Source organism: Cryptosporidium muris, genomic scaffold (assembly GCF_000006515.1).
Source record: "Cryptosporidium muris RN66 scf_1106632373431 genomic scaffold, whole genome shotgun sequence".
Classification (NCBI taxonomy): domain Eukaryota; phylum Apicomplexa; class Conoidasida; order Eucoccidiorida; family Cryptosporidiidae; genus Cryptosporidium; species Cryptosporidium muris.
The window spans coordinates 128,729-150,175 of NW_002196573.1; the positions used below are offsets into that span (position 1 = coordinate 128,729).

General features: G+C 30.8%; 8 protein-coding genes across 8 annotated transcripts, besides 6 other annotated features; 3 read left to right on the plus strand and 5 right to left on the minus strand.

Moving 5' to 3' along the window:
• Nucleotides 1-224: 224 nt before the first annotated feature.
• CMU_007610 (DEAD/DEAH box helicase family protein) lies at nucleotides 225-2,609 on the minus strand (the record flags this gene model as incomplete). Its single annotated transcript, XM_002140584.1, has 1 exon — nucleotides 225-2,609. One exon carries the CDS (start codon nucleotides 2,607-2,609, stop codon nucleotides 225-227), a length of 2,385 nt encoding a protein of 794 aa, XP_002140620.1.
• Nucleotides 2,610-3,196: 587 nt separating this feature from the next.
• Nucleotides 3,197-3,226: a sequence feature (AT_rich).
• A 51-nt stretch (nucleotides 3,227-3,277) lies between these two features.
• On the plus strand, nucleotides 3,278-4,468 carry CMU_007620 (myb-like DNA-binding domain-containing protein; the record flags this gene model as incomplete). Its single annotated transcript, XM_002140585.1, has 1 exon — nucleotides 3,278-4,468. One exon carries the CDS (start codon nucleotides 3,278-3,280, stop codon nucleotides 4,466-4,468), a length of 1,191 nt encoding a protein of 396 aa, XP_002140621.1.
• A 117-nt stretch (nucleotides 4,469-4,585) lies between these two features.
• Nucleotides 4,586-4,641: a sequence feature (AT_rich).
• Nucleotides 4,642-4,760: 119 nt separating this feature from the next.
• CMU_007630 (uncharacterized protein) lies at nucleotides 4,761-9,251 on the minus strand (the record flags this gene model as incomplete). Its single annotated transcript, XM_002140586.1, has 1 exon — nucleotides 4,761-9,251. The coding sequence occupies one exon, from the start codon at nucleotides 9,249-9,251 to the stop codon at nucleotides 4,761-4,763; it is 4,491 nt and encodes a 1,496-aa protein (XP_002140622.1).
• Nucleotides 7,641-7,664: a sequence feature (AT_rich).
• Nucleotides 9,252-10,026: 775 nt separating the features above from the next.
• On the minus strand, nucleotides 10,027-11,517 carry CMU_007640 (putative diphthamide synthesis protein; the record flags this gene model as incomplete). Its single annotated transcript, XM_002140587.1, has 1 exon — nucleotides 10,027-11,517. One exon carries the CDS (start codon nucleotides 11,515-11,517, stop codon nucleotides 10,027-10,029), a length of 1,491 nt encoding a protein of 496 aa, XP_002140623.1.
• Nucleotides 11,518-11,812: 295 nt separating this feature from the next.
• Nucleotides 11,813-11,838: a sequence feature (AT_rich).
• Nucleotides 11,839-13,288: 1,450 nt separating this feature from the next.
• CMU_007650 (uncharacterized protein) lies at nucleotides 13,289-14,311 on the minus strand (the record flags this gene model as incomplete). Its single annotated transcript, XM_002140588.1, has 1 exon — nucleotides 13,289-14,311. The coding sequence occupies one exon, from the start codon at nucleotides 14,309-14,311 to the stop codon at nucleotides 13,289-13,291; it is 1,023 nt and encodes a 340-aa protein (XP_002140624.1).
• A 1,185-nt stretch (nucleotides 14,312-15,496) lies between these two features.
• On the plus strand, nucleotides 15,497-16,363 carry CMU_007660 (uncharacterized protein; the record flags this gene model as incomplete). Its single annotated transcript, XM_002140589.1, has 1 exon — nucleotides 15,497-16,363. One exon carries the CDS (start codon nucleotides 15,497-15,499, stop codon nucleotides 16,361-16,363), a length of 867 nt encoding a protein of 288 aa, XP_002140625.1.
• Nucleotides 16,364-17,173: 810 nt separating this feature from the next.
• Nucleotides 17,174-17,246: a sequence feature (AT_rich).
• Nucleotides 17,247-17,895: 649 nt separating this feature from the next.
• CMU_007670 (uncharacterized protein) lies at nucleotides 17,896-19,851 on the plus strand (the record flags this gene model as incomplete). Its single annotated transcript, XM_002140590.1, has 1 exon — nucleotides 17,896-19,851. One exon carries the CDS (start codon nucleotides 17,896-17,898, stop codon nucleotides 19,849-19,851), a length of 1,956 nt encoding a protein of 651 aa, XP_002140626.1.
• A 58-nt stretch (nucleotides 19,852-19,909) lies between these two features.
• Nucleotides 19,910-21,241, minus strand: CMU_007680 (TBC domain-containing protein; the record flags this gene model as incomplete). The annotated part of the gene is made up of 1 exon (XM_002140591.1): nucleotides 19,910-21,241. One exon carries the CDS (start codon nucleotides 21,239-21,241, stop codon nucleotides 19,910-19,912), a length of 1,332 nt encoding a protein of 443 aa, XP_002140627.1.
• Nucleotides 20,869-20,903: a sequence feature (AT_rich).
• Nucleotides 21,242-21,447: the final 206 nt, after the last annotated feature.

Consider the following 21,447-nt stretch of genomic DNA (forward strand, 5'->3'; position numbering starts at 1 on the left):
TTATATATCTCTGCAAATTTACAAGCGCATATAGGGGTAGCTCAAGAAAATTTTAAAGAGTACCACTAATTTAATATTACGCCAAAAGGAGTGTAATTTAATATATGTAGAGCTCACCAAACTGATTCTTCACAAAATTTGAATATTTGAGTTAAGTGAACTATCTATCAAATTTTGATAAAAGTGCAGAATATATTAGGAGCTAATTAGTTTGCTTTATGAAGTTATGCGCTAGTAGCATCTTTGTTAACTCCCAACTTCTCCAGTGCCGCTAAAGCTAGTTCTTTTACATCCATAGATATATCATTTTCAGAGTAATCCTCTTCATAATCAAAATGATATATTTTACCCCCATCAGTACCTTTTGTATTTTCCCTTGACTTCCTTCGACGCTTTACATGTAGCTCATGGATCCTTTGCCGATCTCGCAGTGTATCAACCTGCATGTTTGAACTAAGACGAGACTTTATTGACTTTAGGTACTGGTTATACTTATCTAAATTACATTCCTGGGAATATTGGTCATCAATAAAAGTGGAATCGTGGCAAGTAACTTTATTTATACCCAATTGCTCATCATCACTTTCATCAAAGAATTTGTGTGATACTTCTTCTTTAATAGTATTACTCAAGCCACATAATTTAGCTGTTCCATCTGAACGAAATCTCAGCTTTTTGAGTGCCTTATTTATATCTATTATTGATGTTGTATTGGTATTTAAGTCACTATTACTCTCTGAGTTAGCATTTCTTAAAACAAGAATGTCTATATCATTTTCTGCAGTTTCAGGACTCTTCAAGGTTTTTAAAGAGAATTCATTCTTGCAGTTTTCAGCTTTTAAGTTCCTCTTTAGCTTTAGCTTCTCTTTAAACTTTTGTAGTTTAGTCATAGATTTTGTACTATCTATGTTCGGCACACTCTCTCCAGACCTTACTTTTACTATAGGAGCACTTGCTAATCCCATTGAAGATGCAAGTAGTTTAAGTGGTAAGTTATTCAAGAGATTGTTCTGATCAATTTGTTTAAGAATAAATAAACTCCTTATATATGATATAAATGCCTTTTCAGCTAAATCTTTTACTTTGCAGTCAGCTGCACATAAGCTTTGCAAGGCTCCATGAAGAGTAAAACGCATTTGCCTTGGATTTGTTACTACCTGTTTTATTGGTCCTATTCGCCTTGATAACATTTGATCCAAAAAGTATTTCTCACTAGGTATTACAAATAGTAGTGATTTTCCCTTTGATAAGTATCGTGCTGTTCTACCAATTCTGTGTACATATGTATCCGTAGAATCTGGGATGTCAAACTGTACTACCCAATCAACATATGGAAAATCTAAACCTCTAGATGCAATATCAGTACAAAAAAGTACTACTCCGTTATTAATGAAATTTAGCTTCCTTTTAAAATTACCACTTTGCATATTTAATTTTGCGATCTTTTTTGTATTCTTCATTTTATTTTCCTCTTGATTGTGATTATGAAACTGATGACAGATCTCTAGTCTTTTCTGCAATGACTGACGGCCATATAACTCTAAAACTTTACAACCAACCCTTAGAGCTGAGAAAATATGAAATAAAAAGCGTACTTGTTTACAGGTAGAAACAAATACAAGTATTTTACAAGATAAATGGGTTCTGACAAAATTAAATAAAGTGTCTATTTTTTCTTCCAATGGAACTGAAATATACAATTGTTGTAGTGACTCTGGTATTTCGCTAATTTGATCAATACATATCCTCTCCAATTTATTTATTTCATTGGATAAACTTTTTTTTATGAAGTCCGCCGTTAAATTGTTATCTAGAGTTGCTGAGAAAAGTAATGTTTGCCTTCCTTTACTAGAAGAAGGTAAATAATCTAATATTAACTCAATATCTCTTGAAAATCCCATATCTAACATTTTATCTGCTTCGTCAATCACAAGCATCTTCAAATTACTTGAATTCCATAGTGGAGACTCTTCCATGTGCTGAATAAGTCTTCCAGGAGTTGCTACTAAAATATTTAACATGTTAATTCTCGTAGCTTCTGAATCAACACTCTTACCACCTACTATGCACCCTGCTGATAAAGATGAGTGAAACTTTCCTACCTCCCTAGTAACATCAAAAACTTGGCTAGCCAACTCCCTTGTTGGAGTGATGATTAGAGCCAGGAGGCCATCTAATGAACAAGCACTGCTTCTATAGAGGTTTTCTAATATTGGAATAATATAGGCTAGTGTCTTTCCACTCCCAGTCCGTGCTTGTCCCAGTATATCTCTGCCAGCCAGAGCATGAGGAATAGCGTATTTCTGAATTTTCGTCATTTGGCAGAAGGAATTATGCTTCAAACCTTCGAGTGTACGACGACTTATAGGTAAATCTGAAAATAAATCTAGTCCATGCACCTCATTAATTTTACTAGCTAGATTAGAAACTTCATGTTTTACTAAGTTAAGGTTCTTTACATTATGAGAGTCATCACTTCTGTTAGGATTTGACCAGTTCTCAGCATGTTTTGGTAACTCAATTACAATTCTGCTCTTTAATATCTTTATCTCAACATCATCATTGTACAGAAGTTTTCTTTTAGCAACTTTAGTTTTGCTCTTTACCATGTCAATAAGCTAAAGATTTTAATTCTAACATTTCACTCTGTCAATAACTGACGGAAACTATGGCGCCATTTTGGCGCCACAAACTATCAGATTTCTTAATCTTGGAGATAATCTAACCCCTTGGTAGTAAATTCATTCAATTCCAGGAAATCTTAGTGTGATTATTAGGAATATATTAGTTTAAGTAGATAATTTGATATTTTACTGAACTAATTATTAATATATTCCCAGTACATATATCAATATAATTCGTTATTTTTATTTTGAAGCTTTAATATGTGTTTATGATCAGTCACCTTTTCCGAAGTACCTTATTTTAATGTTTTATATTCTAATATTTTTCAATATCTTAACAAATATGGAGTAGTTAAGTACTATATATACTCCCCACATAGCCGCCAAATTGTGGTTATTAAAACGAAACTATCACGAACTCTCCAGGTATAGTAATGGCGGTGTTGCAATGATAGTCCATATAACTAACTCTTGTAATTACTCATGATAGCTTTAGAAGTACTGTCGTTATTTTGCTATGTATATAAGATGTCGTGTTGTAGATTAACATGTCCCACCCCACCAGAGATTTCATATAATAATTTTAATAAATATAAATTAAAGCTCTTTTTCCTTTGAAAATTGGATGGTTTAAGTCAATGAATATTGGCTAAATGCCCCAAGAGCCATGGAGTCCAGAAGAAGATGAGTTATTGTATCAATTGGTGCAACGACTAGGATCATCGAGTTGGTCTGAAATAGCTAGGCTACTTAATTCAACATTGAACGTGAGTAGACTGGCAAAGCAATGCCGTGAACGTTGGATATCACATGTTGATCCACGAATTAGAAGGGGTGATTGGTCACTATCAGAAGATCACTTTATATTGTATCAGCAGAACTTGTGGGGGAACCGTTGGGCAGATATCGCCAGACATTTGCCTGGTAGGACGACGCATGCAGTTAAAAATCGCTATCATCAGTTACAAAGATTAATCAGCCAAGGCAAAACCAAAATAGAAGACATCTTTAATGCTCCTCTTATAAGTGTAGTGCCTCACTACCTTCAAAGTTCAAGTAATTTGAAACAAGAGAATAGAAAGAATACGTCTACTTTAATTACAAGGTCAAAACGTGTAAACAAAAAAAGAAAGAATATATATAGTGAAGATCATTGGAACAGTGCTAGTATTAACCAAGAATATTTAAGTGACTATATTTACTCTAGTCCAATACAACCAAATTTGTTACAAAATGAGCTGAGAGAATTACAGCTCAGCTTCACAAACAATTCTGGAGAGAGAAATGATATCTTTTCAATAAAGCAAAATTCACAGTTTTTAACGGCTAAATTAGAAACAGATGAACCTGATAAGAGTTGTGAAAAAGATAAAATTAACAAATCTAACGACTCTTTAGATATATGTTCCACAAATCTCTCACCAAATCAGAAGAATCGTTCCTGTTTATTGCTTCAAGAAATGTCGGCAACTGAGTTACTAGTTAATAGCATTGGAGTATATCCAGTTACTCCACCTTTGACAGCTATTATAGAAGAACAAGGAAAAACTCTTAGTGTTATTGAGTCCTCAACCTGCGACTCCAATAGTGGTCATGACTTTACTTCTAAAGTGGAATATCAGTCTCCAGCTCCATCAGTCAATAATATCACACCGCAATTAACACAAGTAATAAGCTCTCTGCTTGATGATAATCAGTTATATCCTGATATGAGCTTCTGTGAAGCAAATTGGTATCCATGGAGTGACTATTCAAGTGTTTGGGACTCAAATGCAGCTCAACGACTTTTAGATACTGGGGGGGGAATTGATCAATACTTTCACTGTTTTAGTGATACTCAATAGCTTAGATATTTTTACTGGTAAATGATACCTTTTTACCAATATTTTCATAAGTAAACCTCAATTAAAATAAAAATATCCCAAACTTGATTATAAAAAAGGAATTATTTTGCTAAATTGTTAATTAATATTTTCATTAGTCAAAAATAATAATTATATTTCAAATTTTAAAAAAAGTTGATGAGATATTCTAGGAAAATGACCACATTATTATTTAGGTTAAAATATCCCAATCTAAGGAATGTTGGCAATTACATTAAACTAACTTATTTTATATCTCAGCTGAAAAGGAAATCTAAACTAGGTGGTCAGGTAATTTTGGAATAGTAATACTGTTTTTATAATCATCAATGTGCATTGCTAATTTGCGCATTGCAAAGTTTAGTGCAGTCTTCACAGAATCAAACTTTGACGGAGGAAATGATGTGGCAGTCCAACCTCCATCTGTGCTTCTACGATAACGAACCTTAAATCTTGCAGATCTATAACACCAAGTAATACCATGTGGGAATGGTCTCAACAGATCAGCTTCCTTACTATATTCAATAATTCTTGCACGACTCTCTGGATCCAATGGAGTTGGTGATGCCCTAACTATAGGTTTCATGTCATTATATTCAGATTTATCACACTTCAGACTTACCACTTCACCGTTTATCTGTGTATTGGGTATGTTTTCCTTTAAATTAGTTCTTCTAAGTTTTGTTTTCTTTTCTAACAAATTATATGAGTTTTTAGCGAGGTCGTTGCATTTATCTGTATCCTCTATAAGTTTATCACATACATTGTCAATATCTTTTGATAATACACCTGATTTGTCTAAAAAACTTGAATAGTAACTAATTCCCTTCTTGTAGTGTTCTATTTCTATATCAGAAACTGTATTTATAGGGCGTAAATCTTCATTCCCACCAATTTCATCTTTACTACTCTTAATTGCACTTATATACTTCAAATGTTTAACTGCAAAGTTTATGCATTTGTCAACTTGGAAATCAAAGTCACTTAGGAATAAAAGTTGTTCACTATGCCCAGAAAACTTAATTTTAAATGCCAATTTTTCTTCATCCCAAATGATAAATTTCGGCATTGGATTGATCGAATCCACTTCTTCCCTTATTAGTTCTAGTAACCTCTTATTTTCACTAAAATTGTAAGATCTAAAAATTGTTTGAGAATGTTTCAGATCTTTAGTACTACTCATAAAGTCCTTATGGGTATGCTCAATAGCAGTATATGTGTTTTCTTTACTTCCCTCTTCTAAATTAATATAATTAAAAGAATCAAACGGCATAGATTGCACTAATAAAATATTACATGCTTTAATATACAATCCTTCCACAGTATTAGTGTCTGAACTAGGGTAAACTTGCAGCTTTGAATTTCTTCTTTCTCCATCCTCACTTTTATATGTGATTTTCCATGCACATTTTTTTGATAACCACTTTATACCAGGTGGATAAGGTTCAAGTATCTGTGCCAGTTCATTACAACGTTTAATCCATTCTTCTGATATAAGATTATTAATACTTGTCATTAGATCAGAAGTACCTACTGTACTTGATTTAAGGTCTCCTTTGCAATTTCGACTTGTTTCATGAGTACTTTCATACTTATTTATTTCAGTGTTTGCCCCAATTAGTTCATCAGCATCACAAATTTCTTCTATACGCTCATTTATCCATTTAAGTGCACTTTCAGATGTACATTCCATAATATTCCCCAAATTATTTATTTTATTGCTTCTTGTTCGAGAAGATACACAAGTATATCCATTATTCAAGTCTATAGTACAGTTATAAGGATTTCCAAGATCTTCGAAGGCCAACTTTAGAGGAATATCACGCTTCAATATAATAGACCCAAAAGATATTTTAGAGCGCAAAGACAAGTTTAAGTTAACTCTTTCAATTTCAGAAGTGATTATTTCAATTGAATAAGTCGCAGTAATATTCTTGACATTGTATTTTCCCTCCATGCAACACCATATAGGCTCATTTATGTATCTATAACATGGTTTTTCGAAAAGTCTAACTGCTCCTTTCATTAAAAATTGAAGTTTGCAGATCTTGGTAAAAACTTTATGGAAGAAATCTATAATATCTAATATTGAGCACTTTGAAATAGTGTGTTTATCACTGGTATTATCAACAGACACATTCAATATGTGAGATTCCGTATTTTGGCTAGACTTATTGTATTTTGATATGCCTCTATCAATTTTTAGTCGATCTCCAAAAAATTCTGAATTATTCCTTAAAGTTCCACCTATATTAATTTCATCAAAATTATACTCAGTCACTTGAAAGTTACTATTTTTGTTCACTTCAGTGGGGACTAAAATTTTCTCAAATGGAATTCTACCAGACTTAATATCATTATAAAAAGTGTACAAAAAGTCAGAATATTCCATATCTTCAGCATCACCATCAGAGTATTCTATATGAAATAATCGTTCCTTAGGATAATATCTTGTGACTACTCCTTCGTAGAGCACTCCATTAAATATCTTATTGATTACCGTCTCACCAAGCTTTATACATATTACTGGAATTAGTCCATTACCTGCTGTTATTGTGTAAAAGTATTTGTCTTGTATACTCCTTAAAGATTCTAATTTTAGTAATAGTTCAGAACGGTGATTTTCTGACTGATATAAGGATAACCTCAAAGAGTTTATAACCTTGCGGCTTCGTTCTGTTATACACTTTACTCTAAACTGGTCCCCAGTATTTGTATTTAGTAAACTTTTTTTACTATTATTAGAAAATTCACAATGAGGTTGGAATACAGAGCTCCCATTAATAAATGATATTGAAGCCAAGTTCCTTTTACTTTTTGAATCTGTTACTTGATTGAATTGAAGTGTATTAAATAGTTCATCGTAATCTGGTGCTAAGTGCATCCTGTATATCCTACACAGTAGTGCAATGCCAGTACTACATATACGAGAAAATTGAATTGTTGAATAGCATATATAACATGGTTTTAGGTAAGATAGACTTTTAAGACCAGTATCTTCTTCTATAAAACGTTGATTTACAATATAATTTTCAGATGGTCTAAAACTAATTGTTCCTGGATTTTCTCTTAAAACTTGTTCACTAGAGCGCAAAATTAGTCTATTGTTAACATCTACAACTCCAGAGTAGAATATATTTCCACTAAAGAAGTCATTTATAATTTTAATTATATTTAAGTCTATTCCAGGGATGCATTTAATTAATAAAGGTAGAATATCTAATGCAAGCTGTATACATTGAAAGCAATACCATCGGTTAAACATCATTGATAATTTTGTTAATTCTGGACGTTGAATACATTGCCAATGATAAGCTCTATTACAGCCACTACATACCACATATGACTGAATATTATCAGGAATATCTGGAAAGCATTGATATGATATGCTCTTTGGAACGAATTTTTTTAAATTATATTTGGATGTTTTTGGGAGAACAATATGCTGACATATTTCACAAATATCTTTTCCACTTTCCTTGCAAAATTCATAGGGAAGTTCTGGTTTACAATAAGTATCATACTTTTCTATTATAGTTTTAGTATCTAGTGTAGGACACTTCTTATTGCTACTGTCACTTATATCCTTAAGTGCTGTCTTTTCTATAAAGTCTAAATTTGTATCTTTTTTATGCTGATATTTATTCATACATCCCCTCTCTATACTTTGAGAATAATTAAAATATTTGTTCCGATAAAGTATAAACTCTTCTATAATGTTTCTTTTACATATTCTTTTAATTTTAGAAAACCAACAACTGCCAAAGTCAGCAGAAAGCTCATCTCCATTCTTTATACCAATCCCTGGAATAGTTGTCAATAAGATGTGAGGCCAACCATCAATATATACAGAGTGCCACTGTGTATTAATTCTGAGATTGCAATTATTACTTATTATACATTCATAATGATTAAGAAATGCCATTTCATTACATTTATTATCAGCTGTAATTATATATTCATTATCATGAGGAAGAAGTAGTCGCGCACCTAACTTTTTAACTAACCCATTTGTCCTCTTTATCTCTTCAACCTTTGAGTATGGTTTTGAATAGCATAAAACATCGCCGCTAGCATTTAATATATTTGAATTTTCACAAGTTTCAGGCTGATATTTGTTATTTTTATAAGTTAAATTGAGTTCAGATATTATCCTTTCATTAAGTAATGGTATGCTTCCAGTAACTACAGAGTTGGGATATTTAAATGCTGTATCTTTGAAAGTAAGCTGAAATGAGTATGATTCATCACTTATATCGTCCTCACCAACATATACCACATTGCCAGTATACTCGCCTAGGACCATTGGAACATCATGAGAATCTGGTAAACTACGCCCTTTCCATATTAAACTATAACAATTTGAACTAGCTTTAGTGGCCAATCTTACAGGATGAGAGTTATCAATTATATTCACTATTTGTATGTTGTCTGATACATACCCTTTTTCAATACAATCCAGTATTGAAGTGTGTAACTTTCGCTGACTGTTAATATCAACAACTCCTTCAATTGATCCTAGTGTTGAGGAAAATATATGTGGGGATATATTACCTTCAAAATTCTTAATTCTATCTCTCTTGCTTAGCTTATTTTTATTGTATTGTGAATGATTCATATCTATTAAATCATCTATAGAATTAATGTTCTTGCAAAAAAGATTGATCTCTTTTTTTAGCTTGCTTGCGCTTTTATCTAGAATTTGATGCTTAGCATATTGAATACCTCTATCTTGTAATACATTTTCCAGAGTTACCCATTCCATCACAGCATTATTTGTCTCTATGTATCCGTGAGCTGATATATATGGCACTCAGACAAGAGAGAAAATAGAAAATATATAGTACTAGTAGATCTGTAGCACAATTATATTGTACCCAAACACTTCCTAGTAAGTGCTATTGAGCTTATAATAAAGTAGACATTTAAGTAGAAATTGGAATTTAGAGGAAAGTCTGTTTACCTGTTACTAATTATACATAAGCGCCTGTAAGTATATATAGTTAGGAAGATCATGAGCAAATAGCTTGCATGTAGGAGATCATCTCCATTACTTAACATTATTCATGTGTTTATGTAAGTTACCTCGAAAGAAAAGACTTATTCTATTGACCACTGATTCTAAATAGATGCTAACAAAGATATTAGTATCATACTAAATTTTATGACTTTGATAGTTGTAATTCAGCTTATTAAAGTGTGAAGTAATACATCAAAAGATGCTGGGAAAAGTTACTATAATAATAAAAAATTCACATAGGATATAAATAGTTGGACAATGAAAAATAATTTTGAATACATGTGACTCATCAAACATAGTAACTTAGAAACATACAGATATTAATGTGTAATTTTCTCTGAATCTATTGAAGTTCAGAAGTTTGGACCATAATTACATTAAATTAGAAGCATTTGTGCCATTAAAACACATTAAATACACTCCAGTTTCTCCGTATTACTTAAAATATAACAACTTTATGGTACATCTTTTAATTATTAGGTTTTAACAAATATTTAGTGTATTGAATCACACTTTTTATTTAGGAGTCATATTTGACGTCTATTTTCTTTAGATTTAGTAGTTTCAACTTTTGCCTCCTCATCTTCTCTCTATTTATCTGCTTTTGCTCAGTAGTTGAGGTGTATGTACCATTACGTGACTCCCCAGCATAATAGTTGCACCAGATATCACCCTTCATAGCCCAGTAATTCATTGGATAAATCTCACGATATAAAAATTTAGGATTTTCCTTGCTAGACAAACTTTGGAATGTCAAAAGATATTCATAATTCCCTTTAGATAAGTTTCCAAGTAAAATAAAGCCTTCATATGAGTTTAAAATTGGTTTATCATAGTATAATCCCCAATCTGTAGACAAGCGTGGACATCCCAATTGTATAGCTAAATCGACTCCACTTAAAACTTTACCATTAATATATTCAGTGGAAAGGTCAGAGAGCATCATAGTGCTTAAATGAAGTGGTAAGAGTTCAACAGTCTTGTTGTTGTGTTCATCTACTAATACCTGGAGTCTTTCCTTTATAGCGAAGCTTCCTTGTCGCCCTAAAGTACTAAATAGTAAGGCGATATTTACAAAATTGTGTCCAACTGATTTAGATTTTTCCTTAATTATATTAAATGATGATTTTATCGCACTTTTTCTATTCTCATGAAGTAATATGTGGTTAAATTTCTCCAATGTAATCTTCTTAGAAAAAGGGTCATATCTATAGAATTCTACATGCGGATTTTGCATCATTGCACTTTCAAGATGAAATCTTCCATCAGATACAAAAATGCACACATCAATATAATCAGGAAGAATTGCACTAGTACAACCAAGAGTCTCTCCTAATGCTAATGGATCACATGATAAAATTTCAACAGGACTGGAAAAGTGTTCATTCAATTCTGTAGTACCGTTAATTATGGTACTGTGAAACTGGATAGTTGATAAAAGGGATAATTTAGTTTTTTTATGAAAGTTTTGTTTAACAGTATTTACAAAATGTTGTATGGAAAGATGAATTTCTACAAAAACATATAGTATATTTGGTATATCTGGGCATTGATAGGTTGTTAGCTCATCCATTGGAATTAAACAGGAATGTGCATAATGGACAAGTAGTGAAGAATTCATATCACTACAGTGTGCCATTTCTATACATCTCATCAGTTGATCCTCTATACAGCATCCTCCATAAGTAATATCACCTAAAATAACCACATTAACCTTAGCAAAATGCTCAATAATAGAAGATAAGGCATCAGAAAATATAAGTAACCCCTCAGGCATTTGAAGATATACAGTAAACTCTTTCTCTAAATCTTCCTCTGGTCTACTTGCTTTAAGCTCTACTATTCGATTTATTGTTTTCCCTATTTCGAAATCATAGTTTTCAGGTAATCCAGCACTTATGCAAGTACGTAGCATTTCATCCTCTACCCAATTTTTTGAATATTTAAGGATATTATTTGCCTTTTTCGATTCTAAATATATTTGAGAATCTTTTGGTATAACATGACTCATTGTATATCTTAACTTTGAATTGGAGGGGGAAACTAGAAGTAGAGAAAGAAAAAAAAAGTATTAGTACATACTATTGTCAACCTGTACTTACCGCTGAATACAAATTTGCCAATTTATTGCCAACTTATCTTTTACACTGGGATACGAAATCTAGCAAATATCTAAAGTAATGTTATGAATTGCTATCAAGTTCTGCATTATATTTGAAAATTACCCTTTAAGTGCAAGTTTTAAAGGTCAGTACCTGTAGAGAAGAGAGATATTTTAAATTTGCGATATGTTCTTCAACTTATGCAAAATTAAATAAATATAATAATAAATCCAATTTTTTAAACAAAACCACTTTTTTTTAGCTGTTAGGCTATTTGTAATTACAATATATTAAGTAATTAATATTATTAGTGAACTTATATAAAGCTACTATAAAAACTCCAGCAGTAAACTTAGACTATAAAATCTTTGGAGTGTTTGCTGGAATCTTATAAATTTCACATGTTTAAAATAAGATTATGTATAGATATTGATTCTCTATACTCTTTAAATAAAAATCCAACTTTGTTTAATATCGGATTTTGGAGTTAGCATTTTAAATATATTTATTCTCTAACTTTAGTATTGCAATATTATAATTCAAAATTAGATGATTAAATATCAGCCTATAAAGTGTGAATATTAAGTTAGTTCATAGTTTATTAAAACTACAAATGTACTATACTACTAAATAGAATTGGACTTTTTATTTTGGTAAAGGAAAAAGTATGATGCTCCACAGTAGTCGATCTTCCTCACTTTATACCAAAAAGATTAACTTTCTCTAAATATTTACATTTTAACAAATAGACTAGCACGAAATTCTAGTTAAATTGAAACATTATTTTTTACAGATAGCTTATTGGAATTTTCAGGTAATTCTTGAAACATTCACTCAGTCTCATTAAACAGCCTCTTAAAAAGAAGTAGATTAAGATCAAAGTTTACTATTAAATATCCCATATATTGTGATCATTAATAAGACAATTAAAAATTTATTTAAGTACTTCATATAACTTTTATTCGATAATTTCTACAATATGAGCTAAGCTATAATATGTTCCTTATAAAGAGATATGACGAAGTTCAATATAATTTCTTTTTTAATTTGTAGTTTGAAATATATTTTAATCTCTTAAAACTGTCCAAATTGATAGAATAACTAGTTTTTAATAGAGTATATGCTAATATTTGTCTCGCAACACCCTATTAATAAAGTTATATTACTAATAATAAAAATAGCGAAATTTACAATAGTAAGACACTACAAAAAACATATCAATTTCTCCAATTATATAGATTCAGTTTTAAAAATGTATACCATTAAGAATCAATTAAATGCAATAAAAACTAAATTTTACACTAGTTTTATACAAACTCAATTCTTTGCGCTAGAAAACTCATTAGAAAACTAGAGTAGCTATTTTGGGAACTACACTAAAATGTTCTTTCTATTTGAATGAGATCTTAATCATTTTCAATGCAAGCTTGTGCCACTTTCAAAATTTAAAAAAAACACTTCAATCCAACTCCCCAGTGAAAAACCGAATAAGGGAAGCCTTTGCTTAGTAAAATTCCCTTGGGCATCCCTGACCTTATCTATTTATTCCCCTTTAAAAAGCATAAAAGCACACTACTTCCTAAGAAACACCACTTTATTCAGTGTTTCTGTAATATCCATGAGTTCTCGGTAATTGACAAAGTTGGATTAATCAATAATGTAAATATTAAATTCATTAATTTATTGCATTTCAACTCCATAGGAGTTACCACCATTAGCTCCTGCATAAAGCTGGTAGGTGAAGTTTGGTTGGAAATTATTTACACCACGACTTTTTTCAATGCTCATATCATCATCGGCCAAAGTTTCTTTTGGTAGTACATCAGCATTTACATCTCTAGAAAATAGCAATGGAGAGTAGGTTTCTAATAGGGGCTCAAAATAAAATGCCCAAATACTTGTAGCTATCAACGCAAGAACAAGAATCAAGGTAAAAAAGCTTCCAAATCCTGTAAACAGCATTAGTAACTCTGTAATCCCTGCACAACAAAATAATCCTAGCATCGCATAAGCATAATGTTCTCCAACCCCAAAATCTGAATAAGATTCAACATAAAAGAATCCTATCCCATACATCATTAAACTCAATGCCTCACAAACTATTCCAAAGTTGTATAAACACCAATCACCTTTTGTTTGACTAAACTTGCCATACCATTTCTGATTGAAGTAATAGTAAGCAAATGAAAATTGTGTAATTCGAAGTGCAATTACAATGACTTGAATAATATTGGCAGTATTCAGTAATCTGGAGCCTGCACGGAAACCAAGAGGTGCCTTTGAATTATCAGCAATGAATTCTTGAAACCCTGCCAACAATAAAACCCCCACAAGGTACATACATAGTATACAAGCAACACTTGCATAGTAGCTCAAATCTTCTGCTAGTGTTCCACCATTTCCATATAAATCAAAAGTAAAAAATCCACTATTTCCAAAGATAGTATACATAATACATAATAATATTAAACTAATACATTGCAAGAAAGTACCAGATCTTAGCATAATACAGGAGAAATTAGTAATTATTGGAGTAATCTCCTCACCTCTTTCATTTATGAGCTCATCATCCATAATGCCATCATTCATTGCTTGCATTCCTTGTGAAGCAGCCATATTGAAGTGGTTTGATGAAGCCTTACTTATTCCGGTTCCTTGATGGTAGAGCATAGGCTCTTCACCAGAATACCCTTTTGTATACATTCTCCCTTTCCTATTTGACTAAAATCGAAAATATAAAGTAACACCCGAAATTTCTTTAAATGAAATGATCGAGATTTCTGAATACAGTTGTCCTATATTATTACTTCTGGAAACTAAAAATACCTATCTAATATATTTTAATTACTTCCTCTTACCAAAGTATATCTAGATTTTTGGTACACATGTCTATGATAGCTGCCATGTATTTGAAGAATATGGACAAAACACTACGTTAGGCAACTTGTCTACTTACGTATATATATTACAATATATTACGTACACATGCCACACAAATCCGCAATGTCGTCTACAGATAGCTACCTTCTAATCAAAAACCTCAGTATAATAGACATGCGTTCCTCAATACTAGGCGGCACAATATCAACTTTAGTAAGCGATGTTTAATAATTCACAAGCTTAAATAAAAGCATTACTTTATCAACTGCAGTATTTTCAGACTACATACTCAGATAAAGTGCTAATTGCTTTATACTTTACAATATATAGGCTGAAATCCTATTAGATGTCATTAAGTTAGACACAAACTTAGTACTCTGAAATCTAAAATAACGCAATATTGTGGGAACTTAGAATAGTCTGAACTATTTAAATATCCTATTTCATTACTAATAAATCTTTATCCTAAATTCTGAAATTTATTACCTGCCTATGTAATATTAAATATCACAAAGTGGTATCTAGTACTGAAGAGATATCAACATTTTGTTTAAAGTGGGGTACAGATTAGATTCACAATATACACTTTCTGCTTTATTGAAAAAAATCCAGTTATATTAGACTTTTTTCCCCGCAATATTTGGATTTCCTTCTAAGAGGTAGAATTTTTTATTACCAAACAATGAAGGTAAATATTAATAACAATAAATAATCTGCTTTGAATTATGCGAAAAAACCTAGCTCAATCTCTAATTAAAAGATCTCAATAAAATTAATTACATTTGCATATTGTATAGTGCAAGTTTTATCAGAGACCTTGTGGATGTGTATTTGCGCACAGCGAACTATACGTAGGATGTATACAACCTTGTATAGAGGCATGCTTTTTCCTCTTGCAATATTTCCAATAAATATATGCATACATAATCACTAATATATAAAAAAAATTGGGACTAATATACAGAAAATCAAGCTACATACTATACCTTTGCTATTACTTGTTTGAAGATGATGTATTTTACTTATGTTGTCCGACCAGGGGATGCACCTGAAGGGAGAGGTCCATCGCATCCCTTATTTTTTGAGAAATTTTTAGCTAATAATTTAAAATTGGGTTTTGGTTTAATACTTCTTGGATTCATTGGAACTCTTTTATGCTCTATATCAGCAGGGTATGGACTCCAAGTAATAAAATTTTTAAGTCCATTTAATGATGCAACAATTCCTACAAGTGTTAGTTTTGTGTTTATTATGATCTTAATTATTGGAGTTCTATGTTTGAATGTATCGACAGTATTAATGGATGATGATGGTAGCATTAGTCAGACAAGAGGATATAGGGCAGGATGTAAGGCACTTGGCCAAGGAACCTTGGTTACTTTGCTAGGGTTAATTTTATTAATAGTAACTATTTATTCAAATATTAGCTATTACGAAGGGAATGCACTTAAAGGTATTAATCTTAACAGTATTATTGAATGTTTGTTTTATTCGGGAATTGGGCTAACTAGTATTGGTATCACTTTACTTGGGTTGGCAGTATTTTTAATCGAGGTGTACTCCAATGATGGAACGAGGGAGATGATGGGATTTGCTAGTTTGGGACTGTGTAAACTTTCTGGACTCTTGATGATTGCTGCTCTAATATTTCCTTCATTTAAATTTTTAGATACACTATTCTCTATTGTTGTTGTTTTAACATTTAGCCACATCACCGCCTGGGCAAGTGTTTTTGAAACTATTGCGATGAAGAGTAATATTAAAATGACTCAATCTGCTGTTAGAAATGAATATTACAAGAGTAGAAATGCTTTGGCCTATTTTGGCCCACCTGTAGTAGCAGAAGGTTCCTATGCTCAACAAGGTACAATGTAATAAATAGTGAATTTACCTTTTAGTACCTTGCTGACTGACTCCCTTAGTAAAAAAAAAAAAAGAAAACTCCTCCCCTTCCCTCCTAATTAAATATTATTTACTTTAAATAGTATTTCCTCAATTTTCCAAATGCCATACATATTTATTAGCGTACATCTTAGCTGTAGTAAAGTTTTTAATACTAATGTATGTTCGTTGGATCATGTAGGAATTGTCTCTATACCACTATAATCATGAGCTTTACTACAAAATATTTTCAACTCCATATTCTAGCAATTCTATATTAGTGTAACTTTCTCTTCAAACTGTATACACTCAGCTTATATTTCAAAATCCATTTATATATAATCATTTTAGTTTAATACTCGGTTGTTTGTATTACAACTTTACATCAACCTATTACTAGATATTAGTACAATGAACAGTAGCTTTTTACTAGTAATCTCAATTGAACTTTGTTTAATAAATATTTTTGATAGTTTAGATCATATCCTTTGAACAGTTTAAAAAGAATTTATCTTAAAAAAAGAAACTATGGTAGTTTTTGTGAGGCTTGTTAATATACTGAACTAGTGTATTGCATTTCTTTCATTATAATATTATTAGCATCATCTTCTAAATCTACAAAGTAGACTTATCTAAAGTAATCAAACAAAAAGTAAAAAAATATCTCAAATGTTATGAAAGGTTAAATAGTTTACTTTTAATTCTGAATAACAAAAATTTCCTTAACCTGAGACTAATGAACTATTGCAAACCTAGTATTCAGCTATAAATGTGAACAAGTTATTATATCTATTAAATAGTAGGTATATATATTTAATTATTCTTAAGAATTATAATCCAATATTTATACTGTATCAAATAAATAAAATTATATTTTGGAACACTTTTAATTGTTAAACTGCTTAAATTATTCTATTTGCACAGCTAGAAATCACTTTCCCAATACTTTGTTAGAATATACTCACGCAATTATTTAAATCTAAAACCTACGAAAAGGCTTATCATTACAAAAATAGTATATTTACCTGCTTTCATAATAGCATAAAGTAGGGATTAAGGCTTTAGAATTCCTAGCTCCATTCCTCAAAACTCTTAAAATATTTGTACTGGAGAACAAAACTTTAGAAGTAACCTTTTATAAAATATTCTTCTTTGATACAGAATTTATTCAAGGTATTAACTCAAGTAGCACTATAAATTCAGTGGAATATTATATTTGTAACATCTACTTATTTGTTGTTGCGCCATTTCTAAATAATAATATAAGTGTATGCTGTTAGTAACCACATGTATAATAATAAAATCATCATATCTTCTCCAGAGTAGTGTATAGCAATATTTGAAGTTAATCTGTAGTTACTCTAGTAAGCGGTCTAGCTCACTTTTCTTTTTTTTTATTTCTTATACTGCTTTCACTTAGGGATATAACATTGTGCTTTTAGTACTGATTTTGTCTGCAAAATATGAAGTTAGATTATTTTATTACTAACTAAAGAAAATACTTACATAATATGCACCTATGAAACATGGAAAAGGTAAGCAATCTTATCTTGAGTAAGTATATATTTATTCGTGCTCGCCCTGAAATAGAAGTAAATGGAAGGATAATTAGACAACGTCAAGATGTATCTAATTATGGAGTACACTATAGAGTGATACAAGATAGTGATCTTGAAATAATGATTGTTGGGTGTTGTCGTGAGCTTAAGGTCTCACTAAAAAATGACGTGACAAAAGTAGTATGGAAATTTATAAAAGAGGGCAAACTAACTATAGTCACGAAAAAAAGAATAATAGTTTATCTATCCAATGGGAATGAATACTCTTTACGAATTTTTGTTCAGTGCATATCTGATATTTCTTCATGTTGTTTATTCCCCCCTTTAACATGTATACCTTGTAATTCCAAAACTCAAAAAATTTGTGAAGATATAAAGGTTCCACAGAAAATTGAATCAGTAAAACAGCCTCTAAAAAAAAAGCAACAGCTCCATCTGGAGATCTTCAATAATATCAAACCCTTTAAGATATCAAGATATGAGTATACTAAGCAGGATTCAGCTAATGTAGAAAATAACACTATAGTACAACATGATTACTTCAGCAATCTCCCAGAAGACCTCATTTTTAAAATTTTATCATGGTTAACCAAGCCTATATGCTTGAGCAGCGATGACTTTAAAGTGTTTCCCTTCACAACTACCATATTTTACAAAGATCAGCTAGTAAAATCAGTAGATTTACTTTCAGTAAATAAAAAGTTATCTAACTTTGTCAAAGAAAATATTTGGGAAATTTCTTTACAAAAGAACTGTCATCTGTCTGATTACATACTTAAAAGAGTAATAAGCAGCTATAAAAATCTTGGTATACTAAATATGACCTTTGCAAAATTATCCGATAAGGAATTTAGAGAACTATACTTCACTCGCAATTTTCCTTCAATGATTTTCAAGCTAAATATTCAGGGTTGTAGAATTACAGATAGAACTCTAAGAAATGTGCTTTTAAGACTAAGTAATCTAAAAATTCTCGATATTACTGACTGCTTTTTAATCAGTGGAATCACATCATTTCCTATTATAAGAACAGTAGGAACTCTTGAATATTTAAGCTGTGGTGTAAGAAAACTAGAGAAAACTACATGTACAATAAATAATTCATCATTAATTAGTTTAACAGGACTTGATATTGAAACAGTGTACAATGAAATCAAAGTAGCGAAATTTAATCAAGATAAGGCTATCAACAATGAAGCGATCATTGTAAATAATCACAAAACTAATAAAAACTGCTCAACTCCAATAAAATACCTGGAATTACTCAACTGTTTACTAGTTACAAAAATCTCACCTTTAATAGCTTTTCATAATACGCTTCAATACTTAAATCTGCAAGGCTGTGCAAATATAGAAGAGAGCGAATTAAAAAAAACTTTTGGGTCTTTAGAGAGATTAGAAACTTTAATTGCTGTTGATGTTAAGAATTTTAACGACAGTACTCTCCTTACCTGTATGGAGTACTGCCCAAATATAAAAGTACTGGACTTATCTGGCTGCAATAAATTAACAAGAAATACATTATGTAAGATTGGGATTTCATGGAAAAATTTAATATCACTGAAGTTATCAAGATGTGAAAATCTAGATAATAGTGCACTAAGAGCTATATTGCGAAATTGTACCAATCTTGAAGTCATTGATACTAGCAACTGCTGGAAAATAACAGATGATTTATTTGAAATTTCTTCTAATGATACTATTCCCATGAATCTGAATAAGTTTGGTATATTTAGATTATCCATTAGTAAAAAAAAAGTGTATGCCTGGTTCAGAAGTATACAGAAAATGATAGATCCCAGAACAAACAAAGTTCTTGATATTATAGATAGTATGGAAATGCCAACTTCCTATTTTACCAATTATCTAAACCGAGATTACGAGAGTTTAATTAGAAATCAAAGGCCAATATGGATTTCATAAAAACATAAACGTTTTTTTGTATCTGAATATATTTAAAAATTGAACAATTTATGAAGATTTAATTAAAACTATATGGTAATCTTTTCTGTTCACTATTCAATTGATTCTGAATTATTAGCTGAAGCTCATGAAGAAAGTATTTATGTATTTTATATCTGAAGGCAGTTTTAATAACTAGTGAAGGATTGTCAGAATACTTTGTAGTAGCCTTAAGTATGCTCATACAAGTATCCATATCATTACATTGAATAATTTTGGTCTTATTTAAATATAATAACGCAAGAGAAATATGAAATAGTGATGAAGATCCATGACTAATTATGACATCTAATATGCGCATGAGAGTTAAAATAGGAAATGAAGTGATAAAAAAGCAAAGAAACCACTCAATTGCAAACCACTGGATATCAATACCTAGGTATTCAAACTTCGTAGATATGTCTGGAAGATACATATCGCAGAGTTGTTTTAACACTATTATGTCGCGTTTTACTCCTACCATTCCTTTTGTATAATAGCTTCTCGGACTTTCTAAGTTTATTTTTATTTGCTTACTATTATTTGCACCAATAAACTTAACAAGTGACCAAAATGCTAACTCTTCCTTCATGTGTAATAAGAAGATGGCTGCAATAAAATTTATACCTTGACAGTAGCCAATATCTCTATCATATGCAGCAAATGCATATAGTACTCTTCTTAAACTATTTATTCCATTTCTTTCATAAGACTCATTAAATAGTGCACAATTTGGAAATGTTCTACATAAATCTACATTAATTTGCTCCTCAAATTCTTTTGAGATATTCTCTTTTAATTTACTTGTGTAAATTGCTGAGTTTTTTGATAATAATTCATCACTACCTAATAAGTAACTCCATACTTCACCACGTAAACTATTAGGAATTCCTAACCTGCATAATTTTTTTAATTGAAATCTATCAATACACTTGTAGTTTAACCAGTTAGATAGCTGCCTATGAGATATTGCTAGCCTTATTCTTAGATTATTCATAGAATATTTTATTAAGTTTTTTATATATTTAAAAATTGAGTTACAACCCAGTTTTCTTATTCTTGTTTTGGACAAAGTCCATCCAACACCACCAAAATATCCAAGCTGCAGCAGAGTTTGTTCTGCTATAAACTGCTTCGAAGTAAAATCTAGTGGAAATATATCAATAAGAAAAATAGGATATTTAAGATATTTGTCATTATTATTGGATATATCAGGAAAGTCTGTAAATTGATATTTAATGATATCTACTTCAGTTTCAACATTAAGTTTACCCATATAAATATTAAAACTGTCAAATTCACTATCCTCATTGCAATATGCTTTAGTAAATTCATCGCAGATTCTGCACTGTTTAAATATAGATATAATCATAATAAAATTCAAAACCAAAAAATCATTTTATATTGTATTCAAATTGTAATGAAAGTGTCATCTTACCTGTTACCCTGTGGGACTTAGATGGCGTCAAGAGATTTTGTAAAAACTACTTGCATTACGAATATTTATTATCTTAGATCCAAAATTATACCTAATTACCTGTTTATTTATTTAAGAATATTCGCAATCCCCACTGTATT